The sequence below is a fragment of the Ixodes scapularis genome, unplaced genomic scaffold (genome assembly GCF_016920785.2).
Source record: "Ixodes scapularis isolate PalLabHiFi unplaced genomic scaffold, ASM1692078v2 PGA_scaffold13__105_contigs__length_92229423, whole genome shotgun sequence".
Taxonomy (NCBI): domain Eukaryota; kingdom Metazoa; phylum Arthropoda; class Arachnida; order Ixodida; family Ixodidae; genus Ixodes; species Ixodes scapularis.
Window position 1 is genome coordinate 49,279,144 of NW_024609839.1, and position 22,099 is coordinate 49,301,242.

General features: G+C 46.6%; 2 protein-coding genes across 3 annotated transcripts in view; one reads left to right on the top strand and one right to left on the bottom strand.

The window, feature by feature from the left end:
* LOC120842302 overlaps positions 1–2,711 on the bottom strand; it is a 36,688-nt gene extending 33,977 nt beyond the window's left edge. Inside the window, exon 1 of one of the 2 annotated variants that reach the window (XM_040502011.2) lies at positions 2,375–2,711. In XM_040502011.2, coding sequence (XP_040357945.1) covers positions 2,375–2,381 — 7 coding nt within the window. In that variant the 5' untranslated portion in view covers positions 2,382–2,711. Of the gene's footprint in view, positions 1–1,942; positions 2,090–2,374 lie in introns of those variants that run through there. The other variant, XM_040502010.2, reaches the window with a different exon arrangement.
* Positions 45–20,942, top strand: LOC120842301 (cytochrome P450 2J4). Its single transcript, XM_040213351.2, has 9 exons — positions 45–432; positions 5,103–5,332; positions 6,119–6,243; positions 8,212–8,318; positions 8,625–8,926; positions 9,468–9,580; positions 11,926–12,184; positions 19,081–19,271; positions 20,682–20,942. Exons 1-9 carry the CDS (start codon positions 397–399, stop codon positions 20,858–20,860), a joined length of 1,542 nt encoding a protein of 513 aa, XP_040069285.2. The 5' UTR covers positions 45–396; the 3' UTR covers positions 20,861–20,942.
* The last annotated feature ends 1,157 nt before the right edge of the window (positions 20,943–22,099 follow it).

The window sequence follows — 22,099 nt, forward strand, 5'->3', positions numbered from 1 at the left end:
GTAACCCCTGATAAGATAACCTGGACATTTGGCGACAAAGTCGGACGGGAATTCCGCGGCCGCGATTGGACGGTGGTGCGCTTCACCTTGGCGCTGGCGGGTCACGGAAGTCAATTTCTTAAGTCTTTTTTTTTGCTGTGTGCAGATTAGAGCTCCGGGAAACGGGAGCTGCCAGCGATAAGACTGGCTTGAAACGTTTTGTCTTTGGGGTAGAAACAGGCCAGTGCGTGCGATCTGTCCTTCATGCTACCTGTCGTGATGTGAAGTGCGTGTTCCTTTTTTGGCAAACGCCAGCCATCCGAGTGCTTCTAGCTAACCAAGTGTTATTAAAGCTGGAGCAAGGTTTTGTTCTTGAAGCTTTTAAAGCTCCTTTTCTCTTGCGTTGGTGACGACGCCATGTCCGATTCTCTTTCATCGCAATCGCTCTGGAAGGTAAGTTATTACTTGTTAGTATTTTCCTTTTTACCCTTTGTTAGTCTTTGTTTTCAGTTTCTTTCAAGTGATTGTGATTTCTCAGAGAATGAGAAACTGTAATGAAATGATAGAAAATATCGTTATCTAATACCCTAGTTACACGAGCGCTCTTCACTGACATTAAGCCAACGACAGCTGGCTCAATTGCAGTCGGACACGGCGGCGCCAACTGTCATTGAGCTACTAGCTCAGCTGTGCTGGTCTTCCTCAGTTAACTTTAACTGATGGGAGTTCGCCCCAATAGAGCTAAAGATGGCGGCGTTCCCCGCATCGCTGCCCATGGGCAGCGACAGCGAAGCAATTACTATTGCGGAAGAATGAGGGAGGTGTATCTAGAAAGTATCGTAGAAGCAAATTTATTGTCGGAGGAGGTATGATTCAAGGCTAGAGCTTCCGCTACGACGATCACGGCACGTCGCGAAAGCCAAAGCTCGGCAAGAGCGCCCATTGTGATGTCGGTGCCGATAAGACTTTGGTTATGTCTCTCTTGCTTGAATTCGTGTAAAATGTTCTGAATATCATTTCTTTACCCTAAAAACAACAAAAAAGCTCATTTTACTTTGTTTTAAACGTTTATAATGAATGACAAGTGTGCAAGTACTTCATTTGCATCAGGCACGTAGCCAAGATTTTGATTCGGGAGAGGGGGGGGGGGGGGGGGAGGGCAGGACAAAATGCTATATGAGGTGGAGGGGGGAGAGGAGGCACCAGCAAAATGGAAGAATTCGGCGGGGGGGGGGGGGGGGGGGGGAGCCCGGGCCCTATGCCCCCCCCCCCCCCCTGCCTAGGTAATGTGACATCAGTTTTGGTTTTGTTTCGGATTCAGCTGTGTCCTCGACGCTCAGGTCAACAGGGTCTGTTAGGCCTATGTACCGTGTAACACCGGACAGCTCAGTTGAGCTAAAGGACAGTTGGGATATGCCAGCGATCGTTAGTTTAATGACAGTTAGCAGCACGATTGTAACTAGGGCATTAGTTGAGCTCAGTGACAAATGGTAGATGCAAACGATCGTTGGCTTAATGACAGTTGAGTGCGCTCGTGTATCTAGGCTATTAGTCGTGCGCGTCTGTCTTAAATAACTTGTGGCTGTTAAGGAGCATTACGTTTATTTTCTTGCCTTGGCTACGAGTTCTAAGCGTTAGCGGGTCCTAACTTCTTTTTAAAATCAAGATTTTTTTTTTTTTTTAGTTTTGCGACTTTACTTTTTCGGCGTCTTCACTGCAAAAAAAAAAAAGAAGGTTTAGAAATAAAACACACCACCATAGCTTTGAATATATATCTATGCCCTACCTTTCTAGAAGCGCGCAGCGCCGACCAAAGATACAGGGCCGAGAGTATACCGCGAACAGTTCAAAAGGAGGGAAAGGAGGAACTTTCCTTTTGCTCGGACTTTCGTTTGTGTACCCGCACGGAGCTACCCTATTAAAAATGTATCAAGGAGCCAGGATGTCCCCTGGTGGAACGCACCTTGATGGTCCATTGGATGACGTCCGACGTCTTTACGAATACGGGTTCTGAGTAGAGCGCACATGCACCTGAAGCCTTTTCCAGAGACGCACTCGCAGTCTGAACCTCGTGAGATGCTGTCGAAAACGCGCTGACTCGTTTGTACGCTTGTCCGTGCAAGCTAAGCAGGCCTGCGCCACGCTCATGCCCACATTCCAGTGTTGCAGGCTAAGCAATATTAACAAGATAAGGCACCGTAGTAATGCCAGTAGCCCACGCCAGTGCTGTAGACCTAAACCTCTTGGACAAAGCCCGGGTACTGTAAGTATCCTGGCGCGAGGTTCCGACCGCGAGCAGACCGCTCTCAAAAATGATTCAGCTGCATGTGCACCCGTCTAGTGTAATTCACGTGCAGCTTCCATACAATAATTGTTGTACGATAGTTCTACTTACCTGCCATGTAGAATATTTTGCATCGTAGAAGCCTCCTTTTGTTGGCGTATACCCGGTCAAGTACACTTCGGATAATTTACCGTCCTCAAATCGCCCCTCAAAGTTCCTAACGTAATCCACACTCACGATGAACTGCGTTTCACCGAGGACGAACTTCACTAAAATGGTCATAGCTCCCAGACAGGATCGACAGGATGAGCAGTTACAGCGAAGACGAGTGACGAATCCACCGCAGTCAAAAGCGTTAGCGTCGTCAACGTGGTTTCTGATCAAGGTTGTCAAAAGCCCTACTTGTTTTATCTCTAACACTAGCGGTTTCGCTCATGTCCCGAAACCGTTTGCTCGTGCATACGGAAACTTCTCCCCCCCCCCCCTTCCCCCCTCCCCCTCAAAATAATATGCCTGACGCTTGACGTAATAGTCGTACGCCCGTACCATCACACCTTATATCACCTAACCGTTCGTCTGTCTGCACGTCAAGGGTTCCTGACGAGCGGACACAGATATTCGATGTACAATCATGATTGCCACCAAGGTATCTTGACGGCATTTCGCGGCTCTCCTGAGCCAATAAAGATTATTATATATTATTATTCCGTCTGCTATCAGAAAGCCGATAAGCGCAGTCTGCTGATCTCCACTATAGGGGGTTGGATGGCGCATTGAGCAGACAGGTATGAAGCCACGGAAAGTAAGCGGCTTGTCTCGGAAGTCAGCGCTTGACAAGCTTTTCAACTCTTCGGAGTGCTGAATCGAACTGCTTCAGGGCGCTTGTTTTTTTCTTGTCATCCCAAGAGAGCCTGCTTGTTGCCTGCTTCTCGGGTCCGCATGCTTGCGCATGCGGACCCGAGAAGTCTTCTAGAAAGCCATTCGATGAGACGATTTTGAGATTCTAGTTGATCATGTGTGCGTATGTCCCACGTTCAAATGCCTGATTCTCAGGATTTAGTTCAGAACGGGAGTATTAAAACCCAATCAAAAGACACAAAAAGGCATGGACCTAAATATCGACTGAATGCACTAGGAATCCCAGCACACGCCGGACTTCCGGGACAAGCATCGAACTTCCGGTGGCTTCACTTGCGCCAGGCTCGGAAAGCAGCTATGCGCCATCGAGCCCCCTAGAGTGGAGATTTTTGCCACTAAATAAGCTATGCTTCAGAGTAACGGCTATCACTCATATTGTGGCTTAAAATCATGGTTGTCAGTTATCTGAAGGCTTATCTGAAATCACAGAAAACGCCTTTCCGTCCTCCACAAATGTTTAAATAGTTCGCGACAGATAAAAGCAATATTACATGAGCTTCCTAACACAGAATCTAATGGTGAGGAAGTCGCAGTTTTGAATCATGACGATCGGCAGTCGCGTCTGCTCTATACAAGCACCAAAATGGCGGCGCCCACAACAATGTTGGGGAATGGAGTGCCGATATTCAAAGTGCAGCTCATTAATTGGCTCTAGCGGAGACCAGTGGCGCTGCCAGTGAGACTACGCTACGTTAAGCATCTCTGATGCCCGCATCTCTGATGCAGCATCTATGATGTTGATGATCAGCCGATCAGAGATGCTTAACGTACAGCCAGGTTTCGGAAACGTCTTGTAAAAAAATGGTCGCGTTATAAAACAAATCGAGTATACTGCAGCCAATAGCTTCACATAATGTTCAATGGTCAAGGAACCTTCCAGTTCGTTTGATCTTAGTGTAGAAGGTAGAGTTCACGCACGCAAAGTGAGAAACATGCTTTCCCTGAAACACGGCGCTTGCAAGGTCCCTCTCCCGCATGAAGGGTGGATCCATCTCCGCGCACATGACCGCTTCTGCACCAATGCGGAGTTTGCGGCGAAAGGAAATGGAACGCCTTACTCTGGCTCTGCCAGCAAAGCATATACAGTTACACTAGCTTCACAGAGCTTGCGCTGCCACTAATCTGCGAGCGGAAGATGACCAACTTGAGCATGATCTACCAGCTGACGATGCGCGCGCAGAAAAGGGGCGATTTTGGACCGATCCAAATTTGCGCGCGAAATTTATCATAAGATGTGAACGCCAGATTTTCATTTTTGAAAGATTCTTCAAATTGCATAGGTTACTTGTAAATTCAGAGGCGAAAAGACGGTTCACCCGCAGTCTTCGCTGCGACCCCAGCTTAAACCCCTAAGAAAAGTTACGCTCCAAAGTAACGATACCTCAGCCAATTTGGTGCCTTATATCATTGTTGCCAGTCATCTGAAGCTTTACCTGATGTCGCACGAAACGGTTACACGTCATGCAGAAACGTTAAAGCAGTTAGCGACAGAGCAAAATGTTGTCGCCTTAGTTTCCTGACACTGTATCTCAAACTCCGAAAGTTGCTTTTTAGTATTGCAACGATCGATCGCCAATAGTCCCTTTTCAAACGAGCGCGCCATCTAGTAGCTGGTTCACCAATTTCCCGACTCCGCCATTGTTTCTACGCGCACTCAGAGTATCTGTTGGAAACGAGGTCTGCGTCAGCGTTCGGCAAGGACTCGGATCCAATCACATGCTGCGTGCCCAAAAATGGCGACCACCTATGTTGCCTGATGGCGTTTTAAAATGTTACTTTGGCGCCCGCACTTCACTAGCAACGAAATGGCGATGCGTTCAAGGAAAAATGTGAATCGAGTGCTGATACTTTGAGCGTGCATTATCTAGTAACTCTAGATACCACACGATACAGCTTTTTTAACGCTGTCGTTTAATTCGAGGTTCTCCGAGACGGTTACGCCGTTTCAACGATGGACATCATCCTTGTTCTGGTGGCAACACTGATACTCTCAGTCCTGCTGTTCAAGATTAAGTCTAAGGCTACTGACAAGAAGAGAACATTAGCCCCTGGACCAACGGGCCTTCCGATCCTCGGATACATGCCATTTCTCGGACCCAGACCCCATGTTAAATACAAAAAGCTTTCCGAAGTCTACGGGCCCATTGTAAGGTAAGCGCACTCCTACATGTTTGCAGCATCTGCTTCGCTTGCTCTTTGCAGTACCGTTTGTTCAGGAAGGCTGTTGTATACGGGAGCTTGCAGACCTGGGTCCGTTGGCCCAAAGCGCTAACCGCGGCTAAAGTTAGCCGCAGTACCTAGGAGAGGGATTTTGAAATCACGTGACTGGCTCGGATAGGGATGCGGAGTAACATGGCGGTGCCCCGGCGAGTGAGCGCCGCTCGCTTTGGAACTAATATGCCGTTGTAGCTGCAATATCGGGCGCGTTAGTCAGCAACGAATGTTGCAGGAGGCTTTCGCTTTGCCTTACCTCACTTAAATCGCAAAGCATGAACAAGGATCTTGCCGCATTTTTTAAATAGTATTTCGATTCTGGCAATCCCTAGGCCTAAATGAACGCGATAATTGTCGGCAGGGCAACGTCTTTGGAAAGCGGATTGCCTTGGCTCAATTTAGCGCTAACCGCGGCTAAAGTTAGCCGCGGTTAGCGCTTCGAGCAAACGGGCCCAGATTGATCTCAGTAGAAGCTCCTAAGCAAATTCGGTACTTGCGCAGCTTAGGTGACCTAACGATATGCTTTAAAGCGTCCTAGAACAATAAAAATTCCGACTCATGTGCGTTTTTGCTAATCTTTATGAGCACTGCGTCGACAAACGATAACCTAGTTCAACAAACCCGTGTCGTTGTCGTTGTCTATATGACTGGCGCAAGGCCAATTCATGCTTCGTGTCAAAGGCCCCGTGTCAGTAAAGATAATGTCTTGCCCTACCGTTGCAGGGTCAAGATGGGGTCTGTAGACGTGCTGGTGCTGCATACCGTCCAATCAATAAAGGAAGGTCTGAACAAGGACGAGGTGCTGGCTCGTCCGCCGTATTTTCGTCTAAGAAGCTTAGGAATGGACGGTGAGTAAAGTGAAAGCCGCGACCACAGTTCTAATACAACGTACAAAAGGACGCAGAGTTTCTCCGCGGACATGATTATAGAATAATCTGCGGATACGCCCCAAGCATGTTCTCTTGATATATTTGTATGTTTACAAGATGTCTGCAGAGAGTTTTTGTACGAAACAATATGGCAGGACCTCCGTACAAGGAAGAAACGTGCATGAGACAGTAGGGAGTTTAAGGGAACCCTTTTTGCACATCCGATGAGGTACGATGGGCCCTCCCGTACGAACTGCGCATATGGGAGTCATCTGTGCAAGCGCATGCGCAGTTCGTGGCGGAGGGCCCACCGTGCCGTATCGGATGTGCAAAAACGGTTCCCAAAACTCTCTAGTGTCTGCAAACCGCCTTTTGTGTGATGCATTAGCAAAGTGACAATTGCTTTAAAGACCGGCTACCAGTTCGCGCTTTCTTCTTTTCCGTCCCTTCTTCCTCTCCCTCCTCTATCCTGTCCGCCGTTGCCTGTTTCCCCCTCTTCCATGATGAGGAGGATCTTCTGCCTTGCAGAATCTCGAGTCTGGTCGTCGGCCTTTAAGGACCGTCCACAAAGAATTACGGTTCGCTTTTGCGTGTGTCGTGTGCGAGTTTTGGCCCGACGAAGTGCGGGGTTTTCTTCCGCTTCTTTTCCGCCTGACAACGAATCTTCTTGGAGGGTAAAGTGGGTGTCCGCTTGCGTCCTTGAAATGTGTTCTGGACATGACTGACACCTTCTGCCAATAAAACCAAACCCCCCCGCTGCTGTTGTCCCTTTCGAACCATCCGGAAACAGGATATCGGAGGAGGCGATGGTGAAGACGAGGAGAAAAGTCGGGCTGTTTCGCGCCCGGCAGCGAGGTTCATATGTAACTGCGGAAATCGTAGGCGCGTACTAAATGGAATACGTTGCTTTAAAATTGGACACGATTGTTTTTCGTTGAGTGCGGCAGAAACCGTGTTCTCTGTGGGGAGTGCCCTCTAAACAGATGTGCCTGCTGAGTTTCATTTCGATCAGTTAGTATGAACTTAATGGGTTAATATTGAACAGCGAATGTCGCGTGCTCTTTCTTTTTCTTCCATCTGGAGCAATGTTTCTATAGTGCATAGAATTTAGAGGAGGGGTCCGCAACGTTTTGTGAGAAAAGCTTTTTAATAACATAATTGCTATCAAGTGAATGAACAGCGGTTAACTTACATACTTACACGTACTAACTGAGAGGTAAGTAAGTAGCGGTAAGTACTAACTGAGTTATATTCTATTTATCTTATCTACCTGACCTATTGTCTCTTAGGAGCAACATATGGTCCGATTAACTGTCTTGTATGACAACAACCCGGACTTTCTTTTAGTTTTATTTATTTGAATCTAGCTTGTTATTGCGAACTTGAAGCATGGTGTTATTTTTCATCTAAAAAGTGTGAAGAACAAATCATAACCTCTAACCAAAATAACAAAAATGCATGCCCGAGGACACGTTTTCTTTTATGAAATTTCAACCGTTACGCTCAGGTCCAGAGTCCAGGGTAGACTGTGGCTTGTTATTTACTTTCATTTCAATACTGTGGACTGTACATGCCCAGGTAGGATGGAAATAAATGTTGCACATGACATTGCAAAACACGAGCCATTTATTTTTATGGTCAATACGTATAAAAACAAATTTATTATTTCTGAATTGTATATTCCAGTCGTTACATCGATACGGGACAGTACCTAGGCTTGAACTAAGGAAATGTCTGTCTGGGGTAAAGATGTTCTAAATAAATCACAATCATCCACTTCCTTGGCTATTCAGGCAGCGATTCCTGGCACATGGCTACGTGGCCATGGAGTTGTAATAATTGACTTCATAATGCTTTAATTGAACAGTAATATTTCCACCGTCACGTGTCATGCACCGAACATCGCGAAACCGAAATTTTAATTCAGCATATAAACTTGCGTTCCAGGAATCGTTACCATGAACGGGCAACCGTGGCTGGATAACCGTAGGTTCTGTCTGCACGTGCTCAGGGATCTTGGATTCGGGAGAAAGTCCATGGAAGAACACATCAAAGTAAGTCATTGTACTCAATCTTGCCCGGAGGACACTAAGTGAGGTATCCACTGGTACTGGTTGTCTACTCGCCTTGTCGGAAAAGGCTCGAAAGCCGCAATGGCACTAAGCAGACATCATAAAAAATACAGTTTGCTGGCACTGTCTGGGGCAAATTTCTTCTATGTACGATGGTCCCGTCACGTTATTCACGCAAAAACTATCCGCAGATAAGCCTCTCATGTCTGCAGCAAACGCAGTGTCCTTAGTATGATGCACGAGGTGTATGACTGTGGCTTAAAGACGCCTGTCTTTGGCCGCCGACAGGAGGAGATTTTGCAGCTCTGCGATGTCCTGCGGTCATGGGACGGCAAGCCGAAAGCGGTTACGGACGTGCTCACGTCAAGCGTCTCGAACAACATCACGGCGCTCTTGTTTGGAGAGCGCTTTCACTACGATGACCCCAGGCGCCATTTTCTGGACACGAAGGCAGTCAAGTTTGCCCTCAACGCAAGCTTTGTGTCGGCCTTGGACTTTCTTCCCTCTGTGCGGAACCTCGTCTCGTACATTCCATCGTCAAAATTTGGAATCTCTAAGGACGTACTAAAGAGTGTGCACGATTTCATCAGGCAAGTATGGTATTCGGCAGTCGACGTGACAAGAGAAAATGATCTCTTGACAATCTAAGTCAGACTTTGTACTCTCAACAATTGTATAACGTGTTCCCTGACCACTAAGATTTAGATTATTGTTATTCGGTTACGTCATGAACACATGATAGCTACAGGAGAGCGGTGATGCTGTCATACTGTCGGAAGAGCTACGTCCCAACAGTACTACTGTAGCCGACCAAAAAGCAGGCGGTCAGTGTCGACTGCAAGAGGCTTCTTTGCTGCGAGTTTACTCTTTACTTTCGTAAGATACTCAGTTTAAAAATTATGTGTTATGGCCTTAATTTCAAAAAATGGAACCTTTGTTTGAACTAAAACGTCTGACCTACTTTGTATTTGTTAATGGCGTGTCGGCTACTGGTACGCACACGACAATATTGTAGATACATGTAGTATTTTGTTTCATAAAATGAAAGTAAAAACTATGAGGCACATCTACATACCTCAGTAACCCTTCAACCCCATGTGACGATCGGGCATTGTCCTCTTTAATTTGCAGTGAGCAGGTGAGAGAGCACTCTAAAACCCTGGAGGCAGTTGTTAACACGGACTTCATTGGTGCTTACTTGAAAAAAATCAACGAGAATAACGGAGGAAATGCAAGCTTCAATCGTGAGTCTTGTTTTAGTTTGGCCTTACTTCTGCCAGTTGTTTGTGCCTATTATGGGACCCTTGACTTGTGCCCATTACTTATTTCGTGAAACTTCTCTTGGCGTTACGTGTGTCTATCCTTTAAACTTTGAGTCTTGTCTTAAGGCTTATCACTTGGGCCGGGAGTCTTTTGTTACTTGGACGTTAGTTGTGCCTATTACTTGTTAAATGAGCCTCATCTTTGTCATTACTTGGGCATTGAGTCTTGTCTTTCTTAGGCTTATTAGTTGGGCCGGGAGTCTTTTGCTACTCAACCATAATTGTGCCTATTACTTGTGGCATGAACCTTGTTTTCCACGTTACTTGTGCGCATTACTTGAGACAGGAACCTTGTTTTCCACGTTACTTCTGCCTATTACTTAGGCCTTGGGCCTATTACTTATTCCGTGAACCTTGTCTTGACGTTACTTGTGCATATTATTTAAGCTTTGATCCTTGCCTATCTTGGGCTTATTACCTGAGCCGGGAGTCTTACCTTACTTGGATCTTACTTGTGCCTATTAATTAGGCCTTGAACCTAGATTTACTTCAACCGTGAGACTTACTTGAGCCTAACTTGGGTCATGTGCCTCGTCATAATTGGGAATTTTCATTAGGCCGCGTGCCATGACTTGCTTGGGCCTTACTCGCGCATTACTTAGGCGATGAATTGAGTTTTACTTGGGCCTTGCTTGGATGGTTAGCTTATTTTATTACTTTGACCTTAAACCTTGTCTTACTCAAACCTTACTTGGGTGGTGACTCTGGTCTTAGACGGGCTTTTTACTTGGGCCGTGAGCCTTGTTTTACTTAGGCGTTACTTGAACCTTTTACATGGGCCGTACTTCGACCTAGTCATTGTGTTGCGAGTCCTTATTTACTATGGGCCTATTATTTGGGCCCAGGGTGTTTGTTACTGGGGCCTCATTAGACATATTGGTCAATAGGGCTTCGCATTTGTATTCTCGTACCGAGAAATCAATAATTTGTATTGTGTTTATTTGTTATATCTAAGATTCCGTGTTTTCGGAGTTTATTTTTTTACTAAATTCAGAGGGTGTTTTTTTTGTTAGTTTATTAGTTGCCGAAAATTCTAAGTTTATCGAAGTTTATTTTTCTTCGATTCCCCATTCTCTGAAATTCGGAAATTAAATTTGCAGTACTTTTTTTATTAAAAATAATAATATCTGAGTGTAGACGTAGCTAGATTCAAAAAAACAAACTTGTATCAATTTATATTTCTTCGGCTGGATTTGGTGTTGGTGCCATTGCCATTGGCATTACTAATTTTTTCTAAATTTTCCCACAACAAAAGTTGCAAACAAGTGTGGCTTTGAAAAACGTCGAAGCCTGAAAATAAATAAACTGCTGGAGGTAGTCGCTGGGAAGCTAGTATTCATCCCATCCTATCAATCAACCTACCCTGTGGCTACGCTGGATGGAATGATAAAGGGTAAAACTTAAAAGCTTCAAGTTCCCGCGCCCTTGCTTTCCCCTTCTATGAAATCTATATGGTTCACGGCTTTCACTGTTTGAAAGCAAAATTGGTATAGATTGAACTAGAAACCATAACTGTGGCTTTTGTCATTACCCGAAAGACCCGTTTTCCTGATGAACCCTGACGAGGTAAGAGTTAAGATCCCTTATGTGAATGGCCCGAAATTTGAAAGAAAACTGTGGTGACATTTTCTCAGGAGCATTGACCCCGCGGTCTGCTCAAACTTAATTGTAAACTACCGCCATTTTTTTTTATGGGGGTGGGGGGGGGGGGGGGGGGGGGGCATTGGTACATCGAAATTTGGAGTCTATCAGAGAGATCCGCGTTGACGAAAATTTCACCGTGGGTGTTTTTTCGTAGTTCTTCGAATTAATCCGAAAACACGGAACCCTAGTTATATCCTGAGCACGGCAGCCTATGCTTAGCCTGCCGGGCTTCTCCGCTGTGGTAAACTACTTTACTCCTTTTTTTTCGCATTCGTTTTTTTTTCTTGCATGGAGTGATAGAGCACCCTCTAGGTAAAGATTCCGTAGCGGTAAATGATCTCACTTTTCTACCCAAAGCCGGACTCAAATTGAACACGAGTACTTCGTCAGCGTTCGGCTGTGACACGTGTTCAATCAGTAAGAACATGAATGGAGCCGGATTATCGTTGACTAAGCACCGGATTCGCGCCGTACTCAAGTCTTGCTCTTAGAAGCATGCTCCAGCGGAGGCTAGAAGACGCGTTCTTACCTTGGGAAGCTGCTTCTGCTGTGCTACAGTTCGTGCAGTTGAGGTCTGTCAATGAGCAAGGATCTCACTCTCTTGCAACTTTCTCATCTCGCAGCGCAGACATTGACTGGTAACGCCTTGAACTTTTTCGGAGCCGGCACAAACACTGTGAGGGCGAGCATGTTGTGGCACCTGCTTAACTGCGCCCGAGACCCCGAGGGTGTCCAGAGGAAGCTTCAGCAAGAAGTGGACAAGGTCGTGGGCCGGGTCAGGGCTCCCGAATGGGAGGACAGGCACAAGATGCCCTACACCATGGCTGCCGTCTGGGAGATGCTGCGCTGGAGGACAGTAGCGCCGTTGGGTGTCATCAGAGTGTGAGTGAATTGTTCCTTAGGGAAGGGAAATTTGCTATGATTACCATAAGTCAATGAATGAATGAATCAATCAATCAATCAATCAATCAATACGTTTTTTTTACTCATACAGAAGTTGCAGCAAGTGTAGCTTGAGGTGGCTCCAACCAACGCCTCCTGTATACTCATTCCTGTCGAACAAAGGAAAATACAACGAGGGCCGCCGCCATTGCTTAGGGTGGGGCAGTTTGGCCATTCGTTGTGAAGTATTGGAGGCAAATGAGGAGACGCCATTGGTCGAAAGTGGGGTGGGCGTGTTCCAGGGCGTCTTCACAAATTCGAATGTGGCCAACCAGAAGCCGAAAATATTGCCCTGGCGGTGGTCGCGAAAAACAAACTTAATAAGTGCATCGGAGTAACTCTCGGTTACTGAAAATATGGTGCACGTGATTTTTCAATTATGGTTATCCAAAACCATGGTGGACTAGGGCGACTAAAGGAACGACCGAAATAATCGGCACGCCGGCACCGAACGCAAGGAATCTGCCGTCACACTCCGCCCGAGCAAAACAGAGTTTAAGTGGCAAATTCGTTTCTTACATCTTTTTGAATGATCATAATCGAAACATCACCTGTACCATATCTTCAGCCGTGAACAGTTACTACTTTGAACTCTTGCGTGCTTTATAAAAGTTTTTTGCTACCACCGCTACGGAATTATTTTCGGCTTCTGGTCGGCCAAGAGAGCACGTCCAGCCCTCTGTCTGCGGCTGTTGCACGGTCTGGCTCTGCCCGCTCCTCTCATTGATCAAACTTCCTCTATAGACGTTTTCGGTTTCCCGTCGCTTTTAGTCACCTGAGTTCCGTATCTGCTATGGGGTGCGAAAAAACAATAAAGCATTTCAACCTGGAATATGCGAGAACATATAGGTGAGGCCAACAAGAATGTGTGACAATCGCGCATTTTTCGTAAACATCTTCCAGCGGCGTGGAGAGATCAGAACAATGTTTTACCACATACCAGAAGTGACAACATTCAATATGGCTGCGCCCTCATAAAAAAGGTGTATATATACGGCTCTGGGGTAGGGTAGACAGCCTTGATTGAAGATAGGGTCCATCTCAATACAAAGGGAGCGCTTGCAATTTAATGGCGGCCACCTCCTGCGGCGATTGGTCGCAAATGCGGATGTCCTGCGTTTTCGCGTGGTGAGAAGGAAAGCAGAAGGAAAAGCAAATACGTTTCAAGACGTTCAGCGCTTTCGTCTCCTCCTTGCAGCTCGTGTGGCAAACGCGGCCCATAAACCACGTGACTCCAATCGAAGAGTTGGAAACTCTCTGTAATCGAGGCTTTCAGGAGGCTAACGCCGGGACTTTGCGCGCGACGCGTGGTCTGCTCCTGTCCCAAAAAGCCCGTATTACAGAGTTTCCAACTGCCCGGTCTGGGACACGTGGTTTAAGGGCGGCATTGGCAATGCGAGCTATGAGAAGGTGACGAAAGCGTTACCGTCTGCAAACGCCTCCGCCTTTCCTCCTGCTTTCCTCCTCGCCACGCGAAAATGCAGCGCAAGTGCACTTGCGACTAATCTTCGCATTAGGTGTCAGCCATTAAATTGCAAGCGGTCCCCATGGTCTGAGATGGAGCCGCTCTTCAATCGGCTTTTGACACACCTACTCATGTTTAGAAAAAAATAAAACGGAGCGCCCCTAGAGGACGCCACCGGCTCCGCGCATGCGCGATGGAGGTATGGGCGAGAAAGAAGCGCACTGTCATGCATCAACAAACCATTAGAATGCGATGTTGTCGCCCTCGGCGTGAGTCCCCGTACTCTTTTTCGCGTTGGAATTGTTGATTCTGCGTCTCCGACTCTTTTAGTGGCCTCAGCGAAATTGACGAGGCTAGTTATACCCCAAACCTTGGCGTGAATAATGTGACACGATGCAATTCATTCCGCGTGGACGCCGCACAATGGATGCTAAAGCCTGATACATATGATGAGATTCTGCTCGCTATTTTTGTCGCGACGTCGATCGGGTTGCAAAAAAAAAAAAAAAAAGCGTAGACGGTAGCAGCGATGCTCGACTATCGGTACTAGAAATCACTAGGAGAATCGGACCATGTGAATTAATCATAGCAAGTCGGTGATCTTCACCGGTAACAAGGATCAACATCTATTTGTATCTCTTGTTTGCACCGAACCTACTTACCCTAAACCAGGGTTGGGCACTATCGCGATACAAATGTATCGCGATAGTATTTCAGAAATACATTTCGTATCTGTATTTTTGTATCGCGATACATTTTTTACCATTATCTGTATTCCTTTATCGAAATACATTTGGAATGTTTCTTTGTATCGCGATACAATCAGGATGAAATGTATTTCCTTACATTTCTTGAGAAATACAATAAAGTTTATTCTCTCTTCTCTCCCCCCCAAAAAAATACAAGTCCGAACGCACTTTTTTTTTTTTACTTCTGAGGGCACCAGGGTCAAGGAGATGCTGGGGCATTGTTACTATGCTGACCAAGGTTCCTTCCGATTCTCCACACCATTTTTCTATGTGTCCTCTTCTCTCTTCTGAAAAGTGTGGCGTAGTCGGGGACTCGAACCACGTGGCGTGCCAGGAGTGGAATCAGAGCATCTTCTGCCGCAGGTCCTTAGGTGGGGATTTCTTGAGTCATTGTTTGCCCGTTGCTAACCGTCTTTCTTGCCTTAACGTACACAGTACACCCAGCCGGCAAAGCTGAGTCACGGTCCGTCGCAGCACGAGCCTGCTGGTGGTTGACTTGAAATAGTAAGACGACTCACGCAGTAAAGTTCAACACATATGCGAATGCGTCTGCGGTTGCGCCCGCAATATTGCACGGCCCAAGGGTACGTCATCAGCCGACGTGAACGTGACCCGCTGCTCTGATGATCCGACACCCAGGAAGGAGGCCAGTCGTGGCCTCGCTGTGCCGACCCAAACTTCGTACATCTGCGACTCGTCTCGAGAGTGCTGTTTTTCGGAGAGCTCGCACCCTGCCGGCTATAGCAGCTCGCAATCCACGAGGTCTCGGTTTGGATCAGGCTAGGCGAAACTTGTGGACTGCAATCCTTGCGTTGGTGGTGGAGGGTCGGCAGGAAAGACCTCCAGAACAGGGATGCCACCGTGTATTTTTTTAACCGTAACCGATGATAAGACATATGGTTCAGGATGCTTCAAGTGGTCCACTATTCTCGAAAATTCCAAATGACATGCCTGCACGATCTTCAACTAGGTAACCTGCAACGAAAGTACGTATTGTCCTTTCATAAAGCAGCGTGGTAAAGTTTCATGTTCAAGGCCACACCTACGGATAAAGAATACAAATCCATTCCACCGTGACGTCATGTGATGAATGTTGACAGGGGTGTCCTTATTGGACAGGGCCGTGGTGACGTTTTGATGGGATTTAGGGTGACTATTTATTTAGAGATCGAGGTCTTTTCGCATCCCTCGTCAGACAGACCGGATGTCAGGGAAGGAACCGCGGTCAGTCCTTGATGGAACGATTTTGTTCAGCCCATTGAAGACTCCTTGTCGTCCGAAACAACTACCTTCAAGGCAAACTGCCAAGCCTACTGGAAAGTAATTTCGGGATCAAATACTTCCACTTCAAACTTCAAGCTTCATCTCAGTTGGCGTCTCAAACAAGTTTGAAACATATATTGCAGTATCAGTATTTCTGTATTTGTATTTCTGCCCTCCCTAAAACGTATTCCTGTATTTGTATTTACGAAGACTTTTTGCCTCATTTAAAATGTATTTCCGGTACATATCGCGATACATTTTTACAGATATATTTTAGTATCAATATTTAGCTGCTCATGTAATGTAACCCGGTATTTGTATTTCTGCCCAACCCTGCCCCAAACAACCTTCAAATTTGTAACCTTCTGAAACCCGTCATTACTTATCACAATTACCGCGTCAACATCCGGTGTACAAACTGTTGTCGATTGAACGGCCTGACGACAGTTTGAACAAGCAGACAAGTTTGAACGAGCAGACAACAGTTTGAACGACCAGGCGGTTGTACACACGTGGTCTGGCCAACTTGACGGTTTTGTCGCATTCTTGTTGGAACAAAATAAATCTACCTGACGATCACAAATCTCCGTGAAGTCAACCCAAAGTAGTAGTAGTAGTGCTTTATGAAGGAAAGGCAGAGATTTTAACTTGAACGTCAGTTCTAACTAGTTTGCTACTCTGCACCGGGGATAGTGAGAGGGGGAAGGAAAGACATAGCGCTTCTCAGAAAAGCGAGTGTGGTCCAACGAAGTCTGGTTTTGCCTTTTCATGGCGCCTATCTTCGTTCTCGGACAAATCGGGCAGGCAGAAAACACGGGAAAACTATTATGACACCTTTCCCGGATATTTTGGCGCAGTTCTATCCCGGTGTTTCGACAATGAAAGTAGTCTTTAGTCTGGTTTCTTCCAAAACAACAGAGCAATGCCCGGCCCGCATGACGACTTCCGCCCACACGCCCAGACCGGAAATGCGCCCGATGCGCAAACACCGCGGCGTGACGTGACAGAGTTGAGTTGGTGTTCGTCCCTATGTAGGCAGCGCCGTCTCGCGGCGCACACGGGCGTTAGAAGAGAAGGATAACTTAGTAAACGGGCGGTCTCGGGGTGCGCTTCCGACAGGCATAAAGTATACAGGAGGCGTTGCCCCAGCTCATTACAAAATCCGCGAATAAGACAATTAAATTTGCGTTTTGAACAGTTAAGTATAGACAACGTAAATAACATGCGAATATAGTACATGTTTATAATTATTGCCAGCAGTTTGCAATATATTTTGTTGTGCGTATGATCACGCAGTACTTCGAATCATCGAAATTGTGAAGATATAAAAAAAAGTACAGGATGGGAAGAATTATGTTTTCTTTCGTAAAAGATACCGACCAGCCCAAAATGACGTAAAAAAACAAAAAAAAAAATCAATCAATTATTTTGGACAAATACATGGTTTGCACTGATTATGGTGCCTTAATGTGCACTTTGCTTATAGTATTGCCATTCTTGTAGTACGCGATGCCGACAGCACGCGCTGTCGAGAAAAGTGCGAAGAAATAGCCGGTAACAAAATGCGGCCGTAGTACTTTCAATGCCAAAGAGCTCGCGCCGGCAGACGCGCTTGCTTGTGCTCAGGAACAATACGGAAACAAAAGCGTCGGAATGAAATGGCCAGATGTCATCACCCTAAGCAAAGCGCCCATGAAGGCGCTCTATCACTGATGTCGCATGAACGGTCATTGTGGTGGCCTTGCTGCTGAGCTCGTACATTGTGCAGGAAACATTTCCCACCACCGAATTTATTTTTCTAGTTCGAATGACCACGATGCATTTTGCGGTCACGTGAAGTGCTAGCGAAAAAAAAAAAAAAGTAAAAAACATTTAACGACAGGCGAAGAGATTAGGGAGTTTAGTAGATCGTTTTCAAAGGCCCGCTACCGCCACGAGCGCGCGCTTCAGAACATGCATCGAAGTGACATCGCTAGCCCCAGCTACGATTAGCGTGGCCTGAAAACACGATCTACTAGAACTCTCTATTGTTTGAAAGTTTTCACCAAGCTGAATTCACGCTGCCTCCGTCCCTTGAAGACCTAGGCGCAGTGTTGTTGTGATTGCATGTATGGAAGTAAACAGAAGTCTCATTTTCTTGCTACTTTTTTATACTGAAATGTTTGTAGAATACCCTTTCTGGAGTTCCTGCAAAGGCTCCCTACGGGAGCCAGAGTTGCGCGTTCAGCCATCTTGAAATCCGAAGTTATGCGGGAAAGTCACTCCTCTCTCGTGTAGGAGCCGTGCTCCCTCGATTGCGGCCGGTCACGTGATTGAATTCGGCGAATAGCTGCGCAGCGCACGCCGCCATCACGGAAAGCGGGAAAGTTTTCCGTGCGCGTGCCGCTCCCCGTCTTTGTGTCTCAATTGATCAATCTCGGCGAACAGATAGCGGCGCAGCGGCACGTGGAAAACAGACGCGCAACTCTGGCTCCCGTATGGAGCCTATAGACCTTTCCAATGTTTAAAATTGGGTTGTGTGTATGTTTATACAGCCTAGAACTTGGTCTGCCTCACAGGGGCGACGAGTCTCCCAGCTGTAGATGAGAAATTTAGCCAGTGCGGTACAGCCGCTAGCCTGGGGTCTTTAACGTGCATCACGCAGTAGTGACACACGACCGCACGCCGGTACGATGCTCATCCAGATCGAAACGGGCAGGGGTGGGGCTCGAACCCAGGATCCCTGGGTTCTGCAGCGCGAGCTTTCGCTCCACGTGCTCCGAGCTGGTGTGTTTCCAATGTTTACAAATCCACAGCTCAGCGTGTGATCTCCACAGCTCAGCACGCGCGTGTGCGTCGCTTCGGAAAGCGAGCAAATCACGCGCGATACGCACGAACACTGAAAATGAAGCCGGCCAGCAGCCCTTTTCTGGAAAGGTCTATAGACCATCGCAAGCAAGGCCACTAGCCGCCGCCATGTTTTTGTTCGCGCGGAGAAGCCCGTGCAATTTGAAGCTTGCCACGGCTATGTTCAAGCGCAAGCTGCACGTGCTTGCCCTCACGGGGCAACGGTCGGGCGCCATGCTTGCAATTGTCTATACAGGATCTGTAACCCTTTCCAAAAGCTTTTGACATCGAGTAGCATTCTGCCGTGCCATTGAACCGAGTCTGCCATTAATTGTGCTCGTACTCTCGTGTACCGGACACGAGTGCCAAGTGAAAGTTCGGAGAGGACTCAGATCCAATCACACGCTTCGTGACTAAGAGATGGTGACCGCCAGTGCTGCTCCATGGCCAAGGTGTTTATTGAGTTTACGTTGACGCTCTTGAACAATATTGTGAATAAAGAATCAGTGTTTTTCTTCTTTTTTTATTGACAGAGCCGAACGCGACACCACTATAGGTGGTTTCCACGTTCCCGCTGGCACCGTAGTACTGCCGAATATCTGGGCGGTCCATAACGATCCAGACGTTTGGGAACGCCCCATGGACTTTGATCCGACCAGATTCCTAAACGCGGATCAGACCGAACTACTGCCCAAGCCAGCCGCCATGCTTTCTTTCACTACAGGTAAGATATTGAGTCGATGCCACAGGCGAACGCAGTGCTGACGGAGGTACAGCGGCCTAAGCGTATTTCAGTAGAATGTGTTTTGTTTGTACAAGAACTCGCACATGAAAGACACTTTCCGCAGCCCTCACCCTCGCAACCCTGCCTTTGTCGGCGCCGCAGATCTTTTTTTTATTATTATTTAAACGACAATATCTCCGTTGACGAAAGCATCGGGGAAGGTAATCACTCATTGTAGAAAATTATAGAAAACAAATGCAGCCTAACTGAAATTTTACACGAAAGAGATAATTGTAAATAAAAAAAACAAAACAAAACAAAAAAAACAAGTAAAATGCGGCACAATAAATGTGTATGAGGCAGCTCGGAAAATGGCTTCGCTTAACTGCTGTTTTGCAAGAATTTGCGAATTTGCAAGCATTTCTTGCATGAATTCGCAAAAAGAATTGCGTTTAGGGAAATGTCATTCGAGGATTTGGCGTCTCGGAAAAAAAAAAAGGAAATAAATGAGGTCACTGTTTTAGTTTTGATGCGCGTCACGTTTATATGTATGGCCTGTATGATGTAAGTAACCTAGAAATGATATGGGTAAAATTGAATGGAAACCATAATAAAATTTATAGGAAATTGAAAGCGTGATAGAAGTTCCAATGCATAAATAGTTCGCCTAAATACGCATGCCCTTCTAAGCCGGTGGCACTTGTTTTATACAAATACCTTGATTATATATTCCCGACCGAGAGATTTTGAACTGATACTCTAAGTGATTATTAAGGTAACTTCGTCAATGCTTGTGAGTGTTAATGATTTTAGCGAGATGCAGTAAAGGATCGGCTAAGCCATGGCCACGATATCTAAGGACAATAATTGTTGAAGCCAAGGCTTCATTCGAGTTAGAACCAGGCATCTATTCGCGCGTTGAAACCTCTTGGAGACGTAATCAAAGATTCCATATCCGCGAAGGTACGCCTTTTTCATGCTATTTTTCATCCTGACGTATTTTATGTTCCTTTTTCCCCAGTCACTCTTATAATCTTTTTTTTTTTTTTGTAAAATTTTGCACACGAGATTTACACTAACTTTTCCTTGCTTCCCGCTATCTTCATTTTCGGAAAGCTCCTGCCTCACGGCGAACAGATTCAGCACCCATCTTGGCGGGTATTTTTTTCTTATTTTACGCTTTCTTGTATTCATATTAGTAGTATATGGCACAAAATAAATGAAACTCAATGCAACAACACAGCTGAAATGTCTTCTGACGGCCACAGAGGAATGTAGTGGTGCCCTCCACTTTTAGCTCACAAACAACTCTCTCCCCCCTCCCTCGACCACCAGACGGTGGCTACACGGAAAAAGCCTAGTGTTAAGAAAACTTGTTGTTTTCTTATTTGACTCTACCTTTCCCAACAGGACGGCGCATGTGTCCCGGAGAAACACTGGCCACGATGGAGTTGTTTATGTACCTGGCTACTCTGATGCAAAGGTTCAGGGTGCTGCCCAAGGAGGGAGACACCGTCTCCATGGATATTTTCGACGGTTTCATCACGCTTCCCCTGCACTCCCAAGAGATCCGATTTATACCGAGATGAGCGAAGCGATGACAGTTGAATTTGGAGATTGTCAGGTGTAACTGACGTACATATTTCTAAAATAATAAAAAAAAAATGTTAATCTGGATGCCCGATAGTACTATTTCTGCCGGCTTAAGGTCCGTTCACACATGCAGCGGAGCGCTACAAGCATAGCGCTAACCTCGCGCTAAGCGCGTGCTGACGGCAGCGTTCACCAGCTTTGTATCGCACCGACAAAACTGTTGCTCATGGCATACGATAAGTAGCTGATGGCACGTGAGGAGCGCTACATCAGCGCTTCGCTGCATGTGAGAACCGGCCTTTACAGTACTCTTAGCACCGCCTACATAATATAGGGGGCGCCTTAGCGTGTGGCTTCTCGTACAGACTTACGTGAAGAGACAGATGTCTTATCAGTAAGTCTATACCTTTTTTCAGAGAGAAAAAGAAAAAACAAGTTTTGCGCGCTGTTTATACGCGGCGCGAAGTAGTTCTTACGAGATTCGGTTGTTGGAGGAAAAAGCAATGCTTTTGGCGTTTGGATCACGTACGTCTTGATAAGGTAACATATACCTTATCTAAAATTCACCTATATATATCTTAAGTGCCCACATAAAGGGTGTAGAGGTGGTCGCTTTTCTTTATTATGTTTTTTTTGACCGCCAGTACGGCATCACTTGCTCTGTTTTCTTTATACGCCTGTGGGCGCTTCGGTCGGGATTGGGGAGGCGCTTTGGGAGACGAGTGTCGCGTTTCAGGGGATCCCGTGCCGTTACGAATCGGAATTCTGTTTGTTTATGAGCTTTTCCCGGTATCGGAGAAATGGCCGCGGGCATGTCACCCTCTCCGTTGCATTTCAGGTGGAACCCCGGTTTTCAAGCCCACGTGAAAGCACTTAACTTTCCCACGAGAGGCTGCTATCTCAGTGCCGCGTACTTCTACCCCTTTGACCCTGAAGCGCGGGGCCAGACGTAAAGGTTTGCTGGGGAACCCACGGCCGAGACATTAACACGTCACCGGTCGCCAGGTCGTTTGCTGGGAGACAAAGTGTTTCAGAGCTCTCTGAGTCGTGTCTCGGAACTCTTCCGTGACGCCCGGGGACCATGTGCTCCCCATATATTCTGTACATGCTTGGCGTGCCTTTCTTTTTACTTTGTTTCAGCGGCATTTCGTGGTGGCATAGACGCGCTCCTGCCGACGTTTCTTGGTGGTTCTCGCCGTTTGCGGATGTGTAACTTCCGAGCATATAGAAAAGCC

Coding starts and splice junctions, on each gene's coding strand:
- LOC120842301 (XM_040213351.2), top strand. CDS start 397: ATGTCCGATTCTCTTTCATCGCAATCGCTCTGGAAG. Junction 8,319..8,624: donor CCATGGAAGAACACATCAAA/GTAAGTCATTGT, acceptor GGCCGCCGACAG/GAGGAGATTTTGCAGCTCTG. Junction 19,272..20,681: donor CATGCTTTCTTTCACTACAG/GTAAGATATTGA, acceptor CTTTCCCAACAG/GACGGCGCATGTGTCCCGGA.